The sequence below is a fragment of the Phocoena sinus genome, chromosome 1, assembly GCF_008692025.1.
Source record: "Phocoena sinus isolate mPhoSin1 chromosome 1, mPhoSin1.pri, whole genome shotgun sequence".
NCBI classification, from domain to species: Eukaryota; Metazoa; Chordata; class Mammalia; order Artiodactyla; family Phocoenidae; genus Phocoena; species Phocoena sinus.
The window spans coordinates 34655607-34671463 of record NC_045763.1 but is presented as its reverse complement, the minus strand read 5'-3'; the positions used below and the strand labels follow the sequence as shown (position 1 = coordinate 34671463).

Below are 15857 nucleotides of genomic sequence, written 5' to 3'. Positions count from 1 at the left end.
AGATGCCAGTTTAAACTCAAGTGAAAATAAAAATCAGTGAGTGCTTTTAAATTCAGATTCCTGGGTCACAACTCCAGAGATTTTGAATTAGTCATCTTAGAACCTAGGAATCTGCATTAAAATTCATCTCAAGTGATTCTGGTGTAAGTAGACTGTACTTTTGAGAAACTACTTTTGAAGCTGGGTTTTCAAGGCCAAGCAATATGCCATTATCAGTTATTTAACCCAGGCCATTTTCCTCCAGCTTACTCTCTGCCATCCTAGTTATCTCTACCTCTGCTCTCCCAACTTTTCTTAGGGTTGTTAGAGGTAGTGTCTCCCCAAGTTGTGAGGTCTGAAGTCATCTCTTTTCTTCATTGTGTGTTGTAAATACAGGTGTTGGCTCTCATATCTCTCCAGGTGTTTTTATTTTCTAAATATGCTTTTGGTATTTTTTCCAACAGATTTGTGATTCCCATATGAAAAGCATTATATTCTAGGTTCTGAGCTGGTAGACAAGATCCCTACCCTTATGGAGCCTACTTATATTTTGATATAGAATACAGTATGGAGGAGGAAGACCATTAAACAAATAACTGTGTGGTGAGAAATCCACACTTGGCCTAAGCTAATAATTTATGAAAGTCAGAAAGGACTTCCTTAAAGAACTAATGTTTAAACCAAGAATGAATTGAAAGTTAAGTAGAGTCAGTTGGGTGAAAGGGATGGAGGAAGGCTGGCAGCAGTAACTTTTGCAGGGGGAGCAATAAATAGAAAGCCTAAAGGTGAGAGAGATCATTGGAGGGGGTTAGTATAGAGAGTATGACAGCAGGATAGGGTGAGATTATGAATAGTCTTGTGGAGGCTTTAAGGATTTTAGGTTTTATCCTAAGTGCAATGAGAAGTTACTGAAAGGTTTTAATTGAAACAGTAATGTCAGATTTGCCTTGTGAAGAGGTAACTGCCTGTTGGGTAGAGAATGGTGGAGGAGGGGTAAAGAGAGGAAGGTAGAGGGTGGACACCAGTTAGGAAGCTGTTGTACTAGTTTTGGTGAGACTGGTGTCCTGGACTGAGGTAGTAACAGAAGAGATGGATGAAGTAGGTAGATTGAAGGTAGACCTACAAGATTTGGTGACAGATTTGTTTTAGATGGTGAGAAGGAGGGAGGAGTTAAGGAGGTCTTACAGGTTTCTGATTGGAACAGTTATATGAATAACTGTCTTTAAATAGAGAAGGGAAAACTGGCAGAAGACCACACTGGGAATAAAGATTGAGTTTAGTTTTAAACATGTTGAGTTGGAGGTGTTTCTGGAGATGTCTAGTAGATTGTTGAAAATATGTGTTAACTCAGGAGAAAGGTCACAGATGGTTATTGAAGCCATGGCTGTAGATGAGATTGCCTAGGCAGCAAATGTGGAAGTGAAAAAAGGACAGTGTCAGAGTCTTGAAGATTTCCAGCTTTTAAGCTTTTTGTAGAGGAGGAGGATCTAAGTAGAGATGTGTTCTTCCACTGTGAAGCCATTTAGAAAACATGACCATTTTGATTTCTTCTTCTGACCACCTTGATTTTGGTTTTTTCCCATCTTGAACTTTTTAGATGGGTAACTTTTCTGATTAGTTCCTTCTTTTCCTTGTCTTCTTTTGGATTTGGAGTATTGTTTATGATTTCATTTTATCTTCACTATTATTTTATTAGTTATACCTCTTCCTAAATTTTGTTTTAGGATGTGATTACTCTAGGGTTTACCACCCACATCTTTAACTTATCCCACTCTACCTTCATTATACCATTTTATGTATAGTGTAAGAACTTTATAAACCTTATACAGTTGACCCTTGAACAACCCGGGGACTAAGGGGGCGCTGACCCCTGCACAGTTGAATGTATAACTTTACAATTGGCCCCCCATATCCATGGTTCCTCATCTGTGGATTCAGCCAACCTTGGATTGTATAGTACTGTAGTATGTATTTATTGGAAAAGTCCGCATATAAGTGGACCCATATAATTCAAACCCGTGTTGTTCAAGGGTCACCTGTACTTCTAATTCCCCTGAGCCAACCTTTGTGTTATTGTTATTGTACATTTTACTTTTACATGTTATAAATCTCATAAATAATTGTTATATTTGCTTTAGACAGTTATCTTTTAAAGGCATTACAGATAAGAAAAAGTGATTTTTAAAATTTGCTTTCATTTTCACAGTTTCTGGAACTCTTCATTTCTTTTTGTAGATCCAGGTTTCCATTTGGTATCATACTTCTGCCTGAAGAACTTCCTTCCAATATTGCCAGCCAACTGGCGGTACAAGAAATGACTTCTTTCAGCTTTTGTTTGTCTAGAAGTCTTTATTTTGCCTTCATTTTTGAGAGATATTTTTACTGCATATAGAATTGACTTTTTTTTTCTCTTAGTGTTTTAAAGATGTCACTTTGTTGTCTGCTAACTTGCATGGTTTTTGAGACATCACTGTAATTCTAATCTTTATTTCTCTGTACATAATCTTTCTTTTTTTCTCTTGCTGCCCTTCAAGATGTTCTCTTCATTTTGATTTTCAGCTTTTGGGCTATAATGAATATAGTTGTGTGGATTTTTAATTCCTTCTGCTTGGTGTTCTCTGAAATTCTTGCATCTGTGATTTGATGTCCTGCATTACTTTTGGATGATTCTTGTCTGTTACATCTTCAAATTTTTCTCTACCCTATTCTTTTCCATTTCTCCTTCTGGGACTCTAATTACATGTATTGTTCCACAGTTCTTGGATGATCTTTGTTTTTTTGTATCTGTGTATATGTGCATGCCCACGTGCAAGTGTGTTATTTTGGATAATTTCTATTGATCTAGCCTCAAGATAACCTGAGCCTTTCCCTAATTGGGTCCAGTCTACTGATGAATCATCTAGGGAATCCTTTATCTTTTATCATGTTTTTTATTTCTATCATTGACATTTGACTCTTTCTTAATAGCTTACACATCTCTGTTGAAATTCCCCATCTCTTTATGCAAGTTGTGCACTTTTTTCTACTTGGTGCCTGAACATATTAGTCATAGCTTTTAAAAAGTTCTTGTCTGATAGCGTCATCTCTCAGTTGGGTTTTGTTGATTACTTTATCTCTTGACAATGGAATGGGCTTTTTTCTTGCTTTTCCATGTGTCTTGCAATTTTTGATTGAGTTCCAGCTACATGTGTAGAAGAATGGTAGAGATAGAAGTAAATACTATTTGTACCTGTACATGGACAAGCATCTTTTTTCACAGGCCATTTGTGTGGGGAGTCGAATTACACTCATCAGTAGTTGAGCTGGATTTGTTGTTGGTATCTTTGCCTTTAGTATACCACAGACTTTACATTCCTCCTGCAGTAGACTCCTGTTACCTTGTGCTTGGAGTGGGAGGCTTGGGTGCTGTAGAGTTTTCTCAGTTTTCCTGTTTTCTCTTTAGGTTTAGTTGTCTCTGCCCACCTTGCTACTGATAGGGGTCTCTGTCCATGCTCCTGCCTGTCCTCTCTCTGAAGGTTGTCATTACTTGTTATTCACTGCTGGGCTTGTGGTAGGGGCTGGTGTTTTTTTTTTTGGCGGGGCGGGTGGGGGCGGTGTCTTGATCCAGCCTTAGTCTTATTCAGGCCGTTGGACTTGGGGGTGGGGCTTTTTCAGTGTTTTTTTTTTCCCTCAGCCAGGTTAGTTATCCTTGCTTATGCAGTTACCTTTGCGTGGGAGTTTCCTGTCCCTTTCCCAGCTACAGTCACCCTCCACCTCAGCATGGTGTATTGGTGTAGGATACTGGCCCCTGGGTAGTTTCCGACACTTGTCTCATAGGTAAAAGGATTTTGCTTCCTCCATCAGCAGGTCTTTGCCTGTATCCTGGGAAAGTGTTTCCTATCCCTCCCTAGAGGCAGAAGGGCTTTGTTTCCATTCTTTCCTCAGAAGTAATCTTTGCCAGAGCCCTATGGGTGAGAAGTTTTGTTACCCCTACCTCAAACTTAAGTTTCTTGCTTTGTAAGATCTGTGGAAGGTGGTGTGGCTTTTTTCCCCCTCGTGGCCATCAGTTACCTCCTTCCTGCTTATGCCACCAAGGAGACTTTCTCTGTTTTCCTTTCCTGCCCCCAATCTTTCTTGTGAGCATACGGTGAAGGTCCAAGAGCTTCTTCTGAGCTTGAGAGTAAGTGGAAATTTCCTTTGTGTCTGGGATCCTTGCTACTTTAAACTGATACCATGCTTGGCCTTTCAAATTTTAGCTAATTTCTTGGGTGCTTGGATGGTGGCCATCTCTTTTTCCCATATTCTGCCGAAAAGTGAGACAGTTTGTCCCCTTTCTCCTTGAGTGGGCTTATCCCTCTTAGGAATTTTATTTGTTGGGCTGCTTTGCAACCTCAGCTCTCTGATGTGGCTTAAAAATAGACTTTTTTTTGGCTTACCCATTGGTTTCTCATTGTTTGGGAGGGATCATCAGTCTTTGTAGCTGTTTACATTCCAGGTAGAGGTAGAACTCACATTCATAAGTTTTAATTGATGTTTGGTAATAAGATAGGCTTGAATTTACATTCTCTGGTCATCTTTTAAAAACTTCTTTAATCCCAGTATTGCCTCATGAGAGGCAAGTTTTAATGTAGGCATTGTTAGAGTTCCGAATTTTATATTAAAAATAAAATGACATTATGCCAAAAAATAACCCCCTGCCCAACATCCAATTCTAAGTAGTGGCTAAATGCAATTGGAGCCCCTCCACCAGATACCTGGCCATTTTAGAACAAACAAAATTATGAAATGGATTTTAGAGCATTTAATTAAGAAGAAACGGCCTTTGGGTATTTTCGGTAAGGGTTGTGGCATAGTCCTGTTTATTCATGAAAAATTTCCTGTTTCACAGATTCTCCAGGTCTCTAAGTGCGTTTTCCTTCCATCCAAGTTGTTTATTCTTTCTTGCTACACTGAGGAACCTACGTGTTCTTGCTGGCTTCTCTAGTCAGTGTCTTCCCATGTGGTTTTCTTTCTTAAATATTGTAGTGAGAACCTAATTGATTTTTATGTACTCTTGTAATGGAGCAGTGACATTTTTTTGTTTATAACTTTTTAAACTCATTAAAAAGTGGTAACACATGTGCCTTGTAAATCATTTGAACATTGCAGAAAAGTGAATGGAGGAAAATAATCATCACTTATAATTCCATGTAGAATAACTCTTAGCATTTTGCATTATGGCTTGTTTCCAAGAATAAATAAATTAGCTAATAAATATATATATCACAATTAAAATCATAATATGCATACAATTTTATATTTGGTATTTAACGTTAATCACAGACATCTTCCTGCATCATTGAAAGGTCTTACTAAACATTTAAAATGGGACATATAGTCCATTATTTGGAGTTTTGCAGAATGCACTAGAAACTGTCTTTTCCAATAACTACTCCCCTTTGTAGCATTCATAATTTGAAAATCAGAAAGGTTTAAATTTGAAGCTCATTTAAAAAACTTATTCCATTTGTAATTGTATTCCAGTGCATAGAGATATTTAGGTTTCTGATTCTGTTTCTAAAGGGGGTTTTGGTTTTTGGATTCCAATGACCTTATGGCTTTTCTTTCTTTTTTAATTTCAGAATTCCATACGACATAATCTGTCGCTGAACAAGTGTTTCCTTAAAGTGCCTCGATCCAAGGATGACCCCGGAAAGGTAGGATTCATTTTCTTAAGATAAAATAATTGGATTCTTCGTTGTATCTGTTGGCATGTTTGAATCTGAGTTATATTTGTTATATAAAGAAAGAGAATTGGAATGAAAGCATTTAGGAACTCGTCTAGTTCATTGATAAGGAACCTTTGTGAAAGAGCAAGTCCTCCTTTACCCACCCTGCCCTATTCCACCTCACCTTACCTTACCCTTTTAGTTGATATGCTTCAAGGACCAGCCAGACAGGGAGAGATTTCTTTTTAAGCAGTGAGAAGCTAGCTAGCTAGTATAGAGCTGGTCCTCTGTTATAGTTTGCTGTTTCTAATCTAGTTTTTGTTTGGTTATTTTCTTAAGTGTTATGCATTAAATTAAATTTGGCTTTTGAATTGCTTGTTGGAACCACAATTTATTATTACATAGAAGAAGTGAATCTGTATGTAATTGACAAGTGGAAGTAACTCTTACCCTGAAGTAAAATTTTCTGTTATATCCTTGTTTTCTTAGTTGCTGTTTTTTCCTCTTCATTCCATTTATCTTTTGCCATTGTTACATTTTTAGTATTTTATCTGCAGAAACGTCCCTTTTTTTTGGTTTCAAAGCCATGTCAAATACGTTGTGGCCTGAACTTGGTACTAGTTGCTTGGTTTCTAAAGCTCAGAGTACTTGCTTGGACCATATTTGGTTGTCATGATAAATTGTTAGTTAGATTAGGACTTTGAGATAGTTTATCTGTTGTCAAGCACACATTCTTTTTTGGATGGTTAGACTTCTTCTTCTTCAGGCATCTTCTTCAGGCTACTGTCCCTGGAAGAATTTTTCTAAAATGTAAGCCTGGTCATGTTATCACCCTGCTTAAAAGCACTCCCCAGTGTCCTGGAGATGTTTCTTTGTTATAAAATATCCTTTACTATCTTTTCCTTAATCTGCCTTTCTAGCAATGATTTTACCTCATTCAAGACTCACTGTGAGGAACTATCAATACTTGAGGTTTCCCAGACATGCCTTTCCTATGGTTTTCTCTTATTGCACAAACTCCCTCTACTTGTCTGCGTACTTCTTGTTTTTTAAGATTGAGCTGCAACATTACCCTCTGAAGTTTTTTTGTTTTCACATACTTCAGCTGAGTTTGTTGTTCCATCTTTTGAGTTCCCGTTACTTTGTCAGCATTGTAGTAGTTCCTAACTGGTTTCTCTATCCTGGGGCTTAGTATCTCCAGTTTATAGTAGCCAGCCATCTTTCAGAAAGGTTAACCTAATCATATGGTCTCTTTGTTTAAAATCTTCATTGGTTATCTATTGCCTTTAGGTTAAAGTCTGAACTTAAGAGGGTAGGGACAGTATGTGTATTGTTCACTTTTTAGCCCCTGTTTCTTGCACAGTGGCTGGTGGCACTGAGGAGACACTCTTGTTGAATGAATGAATGAATGTAAAGTTCACCCTTGAACAACGCGTGGGTTAGAGGCACTGACCCTCTGCACAGTCGAAAATCCCAAGTATAATTTATAGTCAGCCCTTGGTATACACGGTTTCTGCGAATCCACAGTTCTACATCTCCAGATGCAACCAACTGCAATTGTAGTATTTAATGTTGAAAAAAATCCATGTATGAATAGACCCGTGCAGTTCAAACCTGTGTTGTTCAAGGTCAGCTGTATTGTATCCTCTGCTAAACTGTTAACTTCTTGAGGTTGGGCATGGAGAGTTATTCATCTCAGTTGTAAAGCAGGCACTCTTACATGATGAATGTTTTATAGCACCTTCTATGATCTGCCCCATCAAGTTGGTTCTCAATAAAATTGAATAGATTATTGTAATAGTCTTATTTGACCCAGTTTATTATTTGTCTGTATTCATAACTCTCTAAGATTGTGAATAGGAATTGGTGAAATTTTTCTTTCCTTTAAAGCAGGCTTATTATAAAAAAAGAGGAATTATAACTTTTTATATTTGCTTCATTACAATTTCTGATGGGTAGTGAGTGTATGTGAATCTGACTAAAAATCTTCTTAATCGAGTTTAGAGATTAGCTGTTTTATTAGAGTTCTGTGAAGATACTAATTGGAATCTGTAAACATTTGATTCAGATTTGATTTTTAAATGAGGTTAAAATCATTAAAAAAGAAAAAAAAACACCCATGAATACTGAACCATATTATGTACTAAATTTTAACCAATTGGATATCTATTTTAAAAATCTTGTGCTGTTAGGTTTTTTTTTGTGCAGAACTTAAAAGCTTTTTCTACCTTTAATTAAATAATATCATGGGGTAAGGCAGGTGAATAAGTAATACCGTGTTATTCTTTGCAACTATTCATTTTGAATCAGGGTTGTCTTACTCCTATGCAACCAAAACAGTACAGAAATAAATTGAATCCTGGGAGGTTAATAAAAGCTTTCAACTTTTACCATTAGTCTTTAATTTTAAAGTTTCATTTTTATCAAAACACATCATTGTTCTCATTGACTTCGGTGATTGTAGTAAATATACATTTGAATGATAAGTATCATACATTTATCACTGATGTGATAAATATACATTTGCTAATACATTTCTACTAACAGTCATCTTTATTTTCAGTCTCAAGGTGAGATTTAAATACCCATTGTTGTTATTAATTTTGGTCAGAAGTAAATGTTGTAAATCTGATCTTATAAAATACATTTATATGAATAAAATCATTTTAGTTTTTGATATCAAAATAAGATTTTTGTTTAAAAAAGTTCTATTGCTTAAAAAAAGTTTTGGAAACCTCAGATCTGGCCCATTTTATAGACGAGGAACTAAGTAAGGCCAGTAAATGAGGAATGACTTGCCCAAGTTCAGTGTGGAATTAGAACCCAAGTGTATTGGCCAGACTTACTTGCAAGTCACAGAAACCTATTACAGACTCACTTAAGGGAGAAAATATCTGCAGGAAGGGCTGGAACTGGAGAGGATTCTTCAGTTGTATCACCAGAGATGTCTCTTTACATCCCTTAGTCCTGCTAGCTTCTCTGATGGCTTCATTTTCAGCCCAATTCGTGACAGAGATGGCCATCAGGAGCTTCTGGCATATATTCTACTAGTTTAGTAACCCTTAGCAGTGAGTGAGTGAGTGGTGCCCTCCCCACCAAATCCCCTGGAGTACCACAAACATCTTAGAATGAGTGCCCAACAAGCAGAATACACTTGGTTTCTTGGTTCCTAGACTGGTGTTTTTTCCACTATACCAGTTTTCCTTGAAAGGGAAGCCAAAATGTTAGTTAAGTTTTGGTACTTATGAATTGTTTTTTCTTTTTGTATTACAGTGTTTCCTGGCATTTGAGGAGCTTTTCCAAAACCACCCTCACCACAGTGGGAGAAAACCATTGAGCCAAGGTGGGGTGGGAGTAGTTTTTGTCTTGGGTGGTGGGTGTACTTTAACCCCTTAGGATTTTGCTACCTGCTGCCATGATCCAGATGGGTCCAAGAGGTAGAGTTAGAAGTAGCTCATACAGCTTCTTCTTCCCTATACTTTTATGGTATAACTCTGTTCAGTGTGTTACCAAGAGAAGTGTAGAAGCCAACTTCAACTTGAAAAGTATTGTTTAATTACAGGTGCTTTTATATGATTATTTATTCCTGACTCAATCCTTTATTTTCTAGAAGCTTTTGTCATAAAAGCCCTTAATATTTGATACTCTCCCATGTACATTGATGGTCTGAAATCCATTTTTCTCAGTTCCCTGAAACTAAATACAAACAGTTACATTATTGCTTTCTTTAAAAAGAAACCCAAAATGAAATTACATTTTGCATCCATAGCTCTGCTGCTTTTTTGGGGATAGATTTCTGTTTTCTTTTCCCTTGATTATAGCCCTGTTTCTGTATCCTGCAGTCTGTTTTTTTGTTTGTTTTGTTTTTTTTGTTTTTTAATTCCTGTCTCTTATCTCTCCTCTTATCATTAGCTTTGTTTTTTTGTCTGGTTTTTTGATCTAATTTTTTTGGTAAAAGCCTTCTTATTCTGGAATTCACAAATGCCTCTTAATTATCTTCAAGGTAAGTATTTTGCTCACATTATGGAAAGACAAATCCTATCAGCTAAATTCAGTTTTCTAAAAAACTAGAGTTCTCTTTTTTTGCTTTCCAGCTTAATCTTTTCTCAACCTTGTTCCCTCTTCTCTGGCTCAGGAAAATGATACTTTGACTTTAAAGGAAATAAAAGATTATAAGAAGTAGTTTTAACAATTGCATAATTAAGTAGCAGCAGTTGGGCTCTAAGAGAAATGAGATGATAGCTAAGAAGTTTAAGACCCCGTGAAGGCCCCCTGCCTGGCCTGGGAGAGATAACTACAGTGAATTCATAGTAAGAAGAGGTTTTTGTTTTTTGGATGCTTTTTCTTCCCTGGGGTGGGGAGGTTGTAAGTGCTCAATGGCTGTGGAGATTGGGGGTCTCCTGGTTTGTGAGGAGACAGCAGCTCACTGCTAGAGAATTAACTTTTGGAAGTTCTGAGATTGTGATTATTTTCTACTCCTGCCCTCTGTCATAATGTAAGAGACCATAACATAGTTGACTGATTGCTTTTGTTCAAAGGGTATTCTTTTTTGGCCATGTTAGTATCGTGTTGTATTTATTTGTCAATTGTCTGTTATTTGTTAGTATCCTGTTTTGGTCATTTCATTTGTAAAGGGTTGTAGAAAGACTGGAGAGGTTTGAGAGAACGTAAGATACAGCATTAAGTGATAAACAGTGTTGCAGGAATCATAGGTATGTACCTTGAAGAAGGAAGATAGTATTAAGTTTAATAATAGACTTAAAGTAGATGTATGATTTTCGTAAGGAAGAAGTTGACGCCTTATCTGTGTCTTTGAATAAAACCAAGCAGGAAGTAGAACTTAAAGATAGGCAAGAGTTCAGTTGGACAGAAATAAGTACATTATATTATTGGAGTGAAAAAACACTCATAGGGTTCCCAAGGGAGGCTTTAGAGTTTGCCACTTCTAAAGCACTTCAAGGAGAGAAGAAATTATTACCCTTCGTAGTTTTAACTCATGATAGGTAAGAACCCCCTTTTGAAGGCTGAGAAGAGGACATGATCAAGAGCAACCCATCAGAACAAAGTTGAGATGGAATCAGGAATTAAGGGAATTAATGTAAGTACTAACATGAGGTCAAGAGTGAAGAAATGGGTTGATGCCAAGAGTGCATGTTAAGGCAGAAGTGGATTATGAATGTAAGGCGGTCAGTTAGACAAACCAGGGTTAGAAAACCCAGACTAAGCATTGAGAGAGGCATTCAGAGAGGATTTGAAAAATTGAGTTAGATAAGAGATGAGGGTCTGATTCAGAGAGACAACACTGCAGAAACAGAAAGTAGTGCTGGCACAGACCCTGACAATACACTGTTAGTCAAAGCAGTTTAGTTAGAGCTGCCTTTTACTTGAACATGCAGTAAGTAGTCTCTGTTCTTAAGGGTGGGAAATAACAGTTTGTTGCTGTTGGCCTTTTTTCTTTTCCAGATCTAAACTGCTTTTTAAAAAATAATTTTTTTGCCCTCAGATTAATTTTTAAAAAAATGATACATGGTAAAATGTACTCTTTGGCGTGTAATTCTAGTAGTTTGACCAGTGCATACAGTGTAAGCATCACCATGGTCAAGATACAGAACAGTATTGCCCCTGGGTAGTCAGTGCCCCCCTGCTCCCACTCCAAGTCCTGGCAACCACTGATCTATTTTTTGTTCTTACAGTTTTGCCTTTTCCAGAAATTCGTATAAGTGGGTCTCATACAGTAGGTGGCCTTTTGAGTCTGACGACTTTCGCTTAGCATAACGCATTTAAGATCCATCTGTGCTGTTAGTATCAGCAGTTCCATTTTATTTCATATAGGTCATCTTACGGATTTACCAGTTTAGTCACCATTTGAAGAGCATGTGGGTTGTTGCCAGTCATAAGTTCATTTGAGCATCAAGTTTTTTTCTTTTAGGCTTAGATTCAATAGTTAATTTGATAAATACTGAGATACAAGACAGTGTTGAATTAACCTAAACTAGTAACATACAAGTTATACTATCTATCATATGTGAGTTATAGTAAATATTATATGAGTTATAGTAAATATAGGTGAGCTGTCTGTCTCTTGGAAATCAGTTGTGATGTAGTAAAACCTTATTTATCTTCAACTTAAATAATTTCTAAAAAGATTAGGTTAAGGCACTGATGATTTAAAAACAAGATGTGGCCAACTATTAATTGCTTAACAGAATATACTGTTTTTAAGTATCCTTAACATTTAGAGAAACCATTTACTATACTACAGTCAGTATACTAATTACATACTGTTCATTTTTTTAACATCTTTATTGGAGTGTAATTGCTTTACAGTGTTGTGTTAGTTTCTGCTGTATAACAGAGTGAATCAGCTATATGTATACATATATCCCCATATCCCCTCCCTCTTGCGTCTCCCTCCCACCCTCCCTATCCACCCCTCACAAAGCACTGAGCTGATCTCCCTGTGCTATGTGGCTACTTCCCACTAGCTATCTGTTTTACATTTGGTAGTGTATATATGTCAGTGCCACTCTCTCACTTCATCTCAGCTTACCCTTCGCCCTCCCCATGTCCTCAAGTCCATTCTCTACGTCTGAGTCTTTATTCCTGTCCTGCCCCTAGGTTCTTCAGAACCTTTTTTTTTTTTTTTAGATTCCATATATATGTGTTAACATACGGTATTTGTTTTTCTCTTTCTGACTTACTTCACTCTTACATAGTATTTTTAATCCATTGATTAAGAGTGAGTTCCGTAATAATCTTTTCTGGGCAACACTTAGATTAATTTGATAATCAATGTAAAAGTAATAAAAGACTGTATTTGTTCAACAAGAATGTTCCAGAGACCTGAGCTGGCATTGGAATAGTTTTTGTCCATACATTCATTCAGCCAGTTAGCCACCCAAACTACCTGCCTTTGAGTGCCTACTGTGTATTGACTGTTGGTAGCCTATTTTTGTGGTCTGAGTAGAGTGATTATTTAACCTGTTGCCCAAACTAGAAACTTCTGAGAATAAAAAGACATTTTTCTCAATTATGTATAGGCAATAGGTATAAACCAAGACTAAAACCGGGAAGGATGTTCACTCTGTCTATATGGTGCATGCAAATGCTGTACCTTGGAGTTGTGGGCAGCTACCCAGGAGCAGCACCCTAAGATGATGGAGGGTAAAAAAACAAAACAAAACAAAACAACAACCTTTAAAATTGGATTGCCATATCTAAACTGGGAGAGAAAAAACATTGAGACACATGGTCTGAAGCCAAAGAAGTCAGGGGCAAAAGGGATCCAGTACTATGTCTGAGGCTCTTGATATGGTGTGCGCTGAGAGCACAGAATAGTCTGTGATGATTCACTTTACCAATGAGCATATATACATGATAATATAGTTAGTTAAAACATAAAATTCACAGATTTAGCCATTTGGAATGGCTAGCTATTTATGACAGGGACTGCTTTCCCCAGGAATATGAAATTAATATTAACTTCTTGGGTTTATTTATATTTAATCAGATAATGGCATTTTTATTAGGCTGTTTCTAATCTAAGAGCTGTTAAAGAAAGGTCATATCAGTGTGTAGTAGAGCAGGGGGCTTTGTACTGACATAAAATTTCAGTCAGAAATTATTGGAATAATTAAAATGTACTTTATTTGAAGTGATATTTTATAATGATGAAAATAAAGGCATTTAAGTCCATTGTTCATCTTTGACACATCTTGAAGTTGGCAGGTGATTCGGTTTTGGAAGATGTGTTCAGAGCTGGACAATTCTAGTTTGTGATCTTTCTTTGGGATTTTACAGACTAAGACATTGCCTTCTCCAGGAGGACGTTAACTTGCTGTACCAGAATTGTTGATGTAAGTTAATAATAATGCCTACATTTGTATATAGCTTTACAGACTAGGGGCCTATTTTTTTTTTTTTTTTTTTTTTTTTTTGCCGTACACGGGTCTCTCACTGTTGTGGCCTCTCCCGTTGTGGAGCACAGGCTCCGCACGCACAGGCTCAGCGGCCATGGCTCACGGGCCCAGCCGCTCTGTGGCATGTGGGATCCTCCCGGACCGGGGCACGAACCCACGTCCCCTGCATCGGCAGGCGGACTCTCAACCACTGCGCCACCAGGGAAGCCCAAGGGGGGGGGCTATTTTACATGCATTATCTCAATCTTTAAAACAAAGTTGTATTCAGGCCTCAGTTTTGGATAGTGATCTCTAAGTCCATAGTAGATTTTTCCATAACAGATTAGTTCATGTAAATCTCATATGATGGAACGTCACATAAATGGAATCATTTGGTATATACTCTATGTCTATCTTCTTTCATTCAGCATAATGTCTGTGATGCTATTGCATATGTCAGTTGTTTCTTATTATTGCTAAGTAGTATTCCATTGTATGAATATACCGCACTTTTTTGTCCATTTATCTCTTGGTGGACATTTGGGTTGTTTTCAGTTTAGGGCTATTATGAACAAGCTACTAAGAAATTCTTATACAAGTTTTCTATGGACATATGCTTTTGTTTCTCTTGAATAATGGAAGGATTGTTATGTTAAAGGGTAGATGGAACATTAACTTGATAAGAAACTGCTAAATCTTTCTCCAAAGTGGTTGTGTATTTTACATTCCCAGTAGCAAGACATGTGAGTTCCAGTTGCTCCATATCCTGACTGACAGTTGATATCACCTGTCTTTTTTTAAATTACTTTTTATTGGAGTATAGTTGATTTCCAATGTTGTGTTAGTTTCTGCTGTCCAGCAAAGTGAATCAGTTATACATATACATATATCCACTTTTTTAAAGATTCTTTTCCCATATAGGTTATTACAGAGTACTGAGTAGAGTTCCCTCTGTCTTTTTAATTTTAGTCATTTTAGAGGATGTGATGTAGTGTCTCATAATGGTTTTATTTTGAACTTTCCTGATGACCATTGATTTTGAGCATCTTTTTTATGTGCTTAGCTGTCATTTGTATATCTTCACTTCTTAAAGTTCTTTTAAAGTCTTTTGCAATTTTTTTTCTTTTAAAATTTGGTTGTCATTATTACTGAGTTGTAAGAGTTTTATGTATATTTTAGATATGTCTTTTATTGGATTTATATTGTGTAAACATTTTTTCAAAATGTGATTTGCCTTTTTGTTTTCATAATAATGTCTTAAAAAGAGAAGTTTTAGATTTGATGAAGTCTAATTTATTAATTTTTCATTTAATGATTAACGACTTGTGTGTCCTGTCCAGGAAATCAACCAAGGTCATAAATATTTTCTCCTCTGTTTTCTTCTGTAGGTTTTATAGTTTTAGTTTTTACATTTAGGTCTGTGATCCATTTCAAATTAATATTTATGTATGGAGTGTTTAATCTTCCTGTTGAATTGTTCTTTTATCTTTATGAAATGTTCTTCTTAATTTTTTCAAATACTCTTTGTCTTAAAACTTTATTTGTCTGATATTAATATAGCTACTAAAGCTTTCTTGTGCAACTTCATGGTATATTTTTTTCTAGTATTTGGCTTTTTTTTTTTTTTTTTTTTTTTTTTGGTGGTACGTGGGCCTCTCACTGTTGTGGCCTCTCCCATTGCGGGGCACAGGCTCCGGACACGCAGGCTCAGCGGCTCCGCGGCATGTGGGATCCTCCTGGACTGGGGCACGAACCCGTGTCTCCTGCATCAGCAGGCAGACTCTCAACCACTGTGCCACCGGGGAAGCCCCTCTAGTATTTTGCTTTTAATCTATAAATGTCTTTGTATTTAAAGTGTGTGTCTTATAAACAGCATGTAGCCATTGACTCTTCCTTCTTAAATTCAGTATAACAGTCTCTGCCTTCTAATTGGAGTGCTTAGTCTGTATTTAATATGATTATTGGTTTGGTTGTCCTTTTTTTTCTTTTGTTTCTGTGTTGCTTCATTTTTGCAACCTTTGTGGTTAATCAAATATAGTATTCTATTTTATTTTCTCTAATGGCTTATTAGCTATATGCTCCTTTTCTTTATTTTTCAGTAGTCATTCTAGAGCTTAACAGTATGTATTATTAACTTATCAAAGTCTATTTTGATGTAATATTATACCATTTTTCACTTTACACCTCACACTTCATACCACTTACTACTTGCCTCTTCCCATCCGTTTCACAAGCGTAATAACTCTACAACAGTATAATTCCATTTATCTACCCATCCTTTTCTTTGTGCTGT

The 15857-nt window shown here is 36.6% G+C and overlaps 1 protein-coding gene across 2 annotated transcripts in view; it reads left to right on the top strand.

Moving 5' to 3' along the window:
- Nucleotides 1–15857, top strand: part of FOXJ3 (forkhead box J3) — a 136583-nt gene that overhangs the window by 52041 nt on the left and 68685 nt on the right. For both annotated transcript variants that reach the window (XM_032632952.1, XM_032632959.1), the window contains exon 4: nucleotides 5580–5654. In XM_032632952.1, coding sequence (XP_032488843.1) covers nucleotides 5580–5654 — 75 coding nt within the window. The remainder of the gene's footprint in view (nucleotides 1–5579; nucleotides 5655–15857) is intronic.